This window comes from Oryctolagus cuniculus, chromosome 8, assembly GCF_964237555.1.
Source record: "Oryctolagus cuniculus chromosome 8, mOryCun1.1, whole genome shotgun sequence".
Taxonomy (NCBI): Eukaryota; Metazoa; Chordata; class Mammalia; order Lagomorpha; family Leporidae; genus Oryctolagus; species Oryctolagus cuniculus.
Genome location: NC_091439.1, coordinates 62,087,231 through 62,092,934, shown reverse-complemented (window position 1 = coordinate 62,092,934; position 5,704 = coordinate 62,087,231). Strand labels below are relative to the sequence as shown.

Here is a 5,704-nt window from a genome sequence, read left to right as displayed (position 1 = left end):
GATAGGACAGTTCGTTCACTTTCTTTGTAAACGCGCTGCCACCTAGTGGAGTCTGCGTAGAACTGCTGACTCCCAGCCGTAGCGGGTTAAGCACCATATTGCAGTGCCGGATTCGGGTCTCAGTCTCAGCTACTCCACCTTTCCAGTCCAGTGGTACTCGCGATGTGCCTGGGAGGCAGCAGGTGAGTAGCTGGGTGTCTGCTGCCCACATGGGAGATTCAGAGGGAGTTCCTGGCCCCTGGGTTGGGGCCGGGTTTGTGGGCTTTAGGGTAGTGAATCAGTAGATGGAAGGCTGACACTGTTTTCTCTGTCACTAAATAAATCTTTAAAAATTGGAACAGCACCTTACAGCTTCCCTGGGGTGTGGGGATCATTGCTTCTGAGGTGGTTGACTGAATGAGCTGGGCACTTGATGTGGGGTACACTAGAGCAACAAAACTGAAGGAACAGTCCAGGTCGTTAAAGTTTCAGGAGCTTTTCAGGCTGTGGACCTAGATTGTTTGGAAGCAGGGAAATGAAAATCCTCCTGTGTTGAAGGTATGGTGTTGGTGGCTGTTTTCTCATGCTCAGTCTATCCTAACCCATTTAGTGACAGGAAGTAGGCTCCAGGAGGCTTGAAAGAGGAGAGCATGTTGGATAATGGCCAAAAGCCAGGTTCCGTTGAAGAGAACAAGGCAGGCCATGAAGATCCGTGAGCCCTCTCTGGGCAGGACTAACAATTCCTGCTTCAGTTGAGTGATTGTGAAGGCTGTTTGTCAATGTTAACTGGTTTACTCAATACCCATCCAGTTCACTTTCCTCGTGCCCTTTATGTGCTAATGTCTAGAGAACAGAACTCAGATTCCCAGCCTCCTTTAGAGATGGCAAGTCCTACAGACCTGGCCAGTGAAAGGTAGGCTGTTTCCTGAGCATGGCTTCCATCCCCAACAGAAAGGTGCCGTCTCTCTGAAAGGCATTTGGCTTTAGCACTCCCTTTCCTGATGGAAAGTGGATGGATGCCTTGGGCCTGTGCAGCCACTTTAAGAGTTTGGTCTGAGGTGAGAGGACACAAACAAGGACAGAGCAAGAGCTGGTTGAAGACACCCTCAAGGCCAGACTCTTGACAAGCTCCTCTGGACTTCCTGTGTGCGGCAGGTAAGCTTTTGCAGGCCGCTGCTTGTCAGTTGTTACCTGGATTCCTGATGGTTACAGAGTCGGGAGTGAGATAAGGGCAATTCCCACATCTCTCTCTCACTAGTTAGCTAAGCGAGTCACTTAGCTCCCTAAACTTCTCAGATTTCTCTACCTGTAAGAGGAAGGGGAAGAGCACCCACCTGGGGTTGCCGTGAGGAGGAAGGACTCCGCTTGTGACCCCATAGCACAATGTATGCCGCCATGGTAGCTATTATTATGGAAGACTTTGTCAAAGAAATTCAATTATAGCGGATGGTAGAAATTGCCTTTTTACAAAGCATGACAGTTTCTGCATGTGTTCACAAAAGGTCTGCACTAAGATTGCCCTTGCCTTTGCCGCTGTAGCTTCTACCATTGGGACTAATTCCCCCATGCACGCCTTGATTTATTAGCACCAGCCTTCCTTTGACATTTGAGGTGTTTGGAACAGACTTCTATGAACACTGAGAGCTCTCTCATGGAGGTTAGCTCCAATATTCCTTCTTTTTCCCCTTTAAAAATATTTCAAATAATACAAGAAGTGCAGAGTCCAATAAGCACCACAGATTTAATAATTTTTAACATTTTACCACATTCACTTGGTAGCAAAACATTATTCCTATACATACATTTTTATTTGCATTGTTTATTTTTCCCACTTTATTTGAAAGGCAGAGACAGAGGCAGAGATCTTCCATCCATTGGATCACTCCCCAAATGACTGCAACAGCCATGACTGGTCCAGCTCAAAGTCAAGAGCACAGAACTAAATCCACGTCTCACACAAGTGGCATGGATCCAAGGACTTGAGCCATCACCTGCTGTCTTCTAGGACGCACATTAGCCAGAAATTGGATTGGAAGTACAGGACCTGGAACTTGAACTAGGCACTGTAATACGGAATGTGGGCAATCCAAGTGGTGACTTAACTGCTGCACCAACCAAACAATGGTGTCTACTTTATTTTTGAAATCAGGGGTGGATATTTTAATATCACATCACATGTGATTCATGGCAGATTATGAGGGAAGAAAGGTATATTATTATATAAGGGTTATAAATCAATGAAAGATAACATTTATAAATATATATACTTAATATGACACTCAGTTTTACTATGTATATATTTATTATACATATTAACATTCATATATGAGAGAAAATGTGCTATATCTGTGTCTTTCTTATTTCACTCAGAATAATGATTTTTAATTCCATCCATTTTGTTGCAAATGTCAGGGACTTCATTCTTTTTGTGCCTAGGCAATATTCCATTATGTATATGTCACATTTCTTTATTCACTGATTCATTGACATCTTGGTATTCCATATTTTCACCACTGTAAATTGGACTGCTACAGATAAGGGAGTGCAGGTATTTCTTTCATATACTGGTTTCATTTCTTTAGAATATATTTCCAGAAGTGGGATAGCTGGGTCAAGTGGTAGGTATACTTTTAGTTTTTTGATTAATATCCATACTATTTTCCATAATGATGTACTGATTTGCATTCCCACTAACAGTGTACAATGGTTCCCTTTTCTCTGCAACCTCACCAACATTTGTTATTTCCTTTTGATAATAGCCATTCTAACTGGAGCGTGATAGTAACCTCACTGTGGCTTTGATTTGCATTTCTCTGATACTGGGACACTGAGGAAGTTTTTCATGTTTGGTGACCATTTGTATTTCTTTTCAAAAATGTTGATGTAGCATTCTTCAGTGATCTTCAGCAGTGATGCTGCTTCTAGAAGAGCCTGAGTCTTCTGGTGTTGCAAATCTTTGCTTACTCCTTTGTTTGCTACCAGATTAAATGTCTTCCAGGGTAGGGGCCATGTCTTCATGCCCTTACACTGTGAATAACTCATAAAAAGCATAGCAGCTATTTGCTTGCTTCCCCATCCATAATTTGAATTCCATATTGGCAGTACCTTTCAGTGCCTGAAACAGTATTTGGCACAAAGTAGATACAGAATGAATGGCAGGCTCTCAAGAAAATGTTTGCAACTTGTAGTTTCAGGTGTCAACGACTGGATTAAGATACATCCAGAGAGATGGCAAGGCGTTATTTCTGGCTGTGTCTGTGAGAGTGGCACTGGGGTCAGTGGTAAGGAAGATTCAGCTCACTCAATGCGAGCTGACACGTTCTGGTTGGTTGAAGGCATGAATAGAACAAAGGGGGCAGAGAAAAGGCAGGTTCTCTCTTGTGGCGGTGGGACACCCATCTTCTGCCCATGGACATTGGAACTCCAGGTTCTCTGGCCCTAGGACTTCAGAACTCAGATTAGTGACCCTGATGGATTCACAGGCTTATGGCCTCAAGCTGAGAGTCACACCATAGACTTCCCTGATTCTGAGGCTTTTGGACTTGGACTGAGCCACACTAATAGTTTCCATGGTTTCCCAGCTTGCAAATGGTCTGTTGTGGAACTTCTCAGACTCCATTACTGTGTAAGCCAATTCTAATAAATCCCTTTTGTTTATCTTGTCTTATTTGCCCCCCCCTCCCCCCCCCGGAACCCTTGACTAACATACTGTTGGCTTGTGAATACAATATTTTGGCTTCTCTGGTCTGATTTTAGTTTTGAAATCAATTTTAGTATTGTCTGACCACATTATTGCTTTTTAACACTCTTCTATTTTCATTAATGGTTTTCATCATCAGCCTTCCTGAGCTTTACTCCAGGACTTGGATATGGGATGTGGGCATCCCAAGTGCTGTGGATTAAGCTGCCATGCCACAATGACTTCCCCCAAAGATTTAAGTTTGATTTCATTTCAGGTTTTGCAGTTTCTTAGCTTTTGTAGGTTGCCAATATTTACACTGAATGTAATTTGCCTCACTTTTTGATTTAAAGGTGAAGATGTGCTCATAAAAAAATTCTTTGGGACAGGCCCTAAATATTTATATAATCTATAATCTCTGCCTTTGAATGAATCTTCTAAAAGTCAAGGATATCTTCAAATCACTAACTGTTCTGTAACTGTATGCAATTTACTATTTCAAGTGGCTTTTAAAAATCATCTGATATAAAATAAAAACCATAGTTTTTAAACTTTTATAGGGTTAGAGACTCCTCTGAGAATAGGATCAAAGCAATCTTAGACCGTAATATCCCAGAAGAATAAATCCACACACAGTACTTCACATATATTTCAGAAGTTTCACAGATCTCATGAAGCCCATCTATATACATGTCTTAGATAGCTGATGTCTTAGACCTGTGGTCTCCAGGTTTAGAATGGTAGAAACTGTAGTACTGTTTCCGCACATCAAAAAGGAAGAGTAGAATAAATAATCTCTGAGGTTCTTGCAGCTGGGAGTAACGCACATGGAGAACAAAGTCAGTAATAAACCAACCAAGTTGTCTTTGGCCATACCACCCTGAGTGTGTCTGATCTCATCTGATAAACCAACCAAGTGTGCTTATATAGAGAATGGGGTGGGTGGCTTAACAGAAAACATGAAACAATTTACAGTTATTAAATGTGAATAGCTACATTAATAAAACTGTATAGATTTTATGTCTCTGGAAGGACTGAAAATTTCCTTCAATAATTTTATTTTTTACAAAACACATAAATAAATAAAAACAATTCAACTATTAAAAGTATTTCAACATACAAGAAGGAATTGCTATCATCACTCTAAATTATTGGAAGCATTAACTTTGTGTTCCTTCATCTCCAAACACTAGTGGTAAAGTGAAAACTAAAATTAAGTTGAATTATGACATCATTTCCAGGGATAGACATATAAAGTCATTTCCAAACCAGAAACGCTGAGACCCCAGAGAAATGACAGAAGAGGAGTCTGCTATTGAGTTCTGCACTCAGGCCCATCTTTCTCTGAGGAGGTGTGCCAGGGAGCTGGCTGAGGATCTACATTCTCTGTTCCCACAGTTTGTTCCTCTGAGAAAGAAAAAAAACAAAAAACAAAAAACAAAATTAATGCTATTAAAAATATTCAAAAACCACACACATTTGGAAAGAGGAAGGTGTTAAGGAACAGGAAAGATGTAAGGAATGAAAAACAGCAACATAGTTGCATTATATTTGGTCATTAAAAAGGTGTATGTATGTCACCTCATCAGAGCTCCAGAACTTTAATCCCCTGTTTGAGAATGAATTGTTAGAAAAACCGTATTATACATTAACAGTATAAGCAGTATAGTTTTATTTGGGATTCATCTATTTGAGAGTCAAAATGAATCAAACATGAACTTATTTCAATTTTTCAAAACTGTTTTCAGTTGATTTTCTGTCTAGCTGATCTGTCCATTGATGAAAATGGGATGTTGAAGTCCCTTATTACTACTGTGCTGGAGTCTATGTCTCCCTTTAGATCCATTTACATTTGTTTTAAATAGCCAAGTACCCTGTAATGGGTGCATATATGTTTATTACAGCCACATCTTCTTGTTTAATTGATCCCTTAAACCTTATATAGTACCCTTCTTTGTCTCTTTGAAGCTTTTTTGTTCAAGTCTATTTTGTCTGATATTAGGATGGTTACACCTGCTGTTTTGTGCTTTCGGTTAGCCTGGAAAA

The 5,704-nt window shown here is 40.5% G+C and overlaps 1 protein-coding gene across 3 annotated transcripts in view; it reads right to left on the bottom strand.

The window, feature by feature from the left end:
- Positions 1-4,699: 4,699 nt before the first annotated feature.
- The window catches only part of CENPE (centromere protein E), an 82,058-nt gene continuing 81,053 nt past the window's right edge, over positions 4,700-5,704 (bottom strand). For all 3 annotated transcript variants that reach the window (XM_051820142.2, XM_051820144.2, XM_051820143.2), the window contains one exon: positions 4,700-5,065. In XM_051820142.2, the coding sequence (XP_051676102.2) occupies positions 4,971-5,065 (95 nt within the window). In that variant the 3' untranslated portion in view covers positions 4,700-4,970. The remainder of the gene's footprint in view (positions 5,066-5,704) is intronic.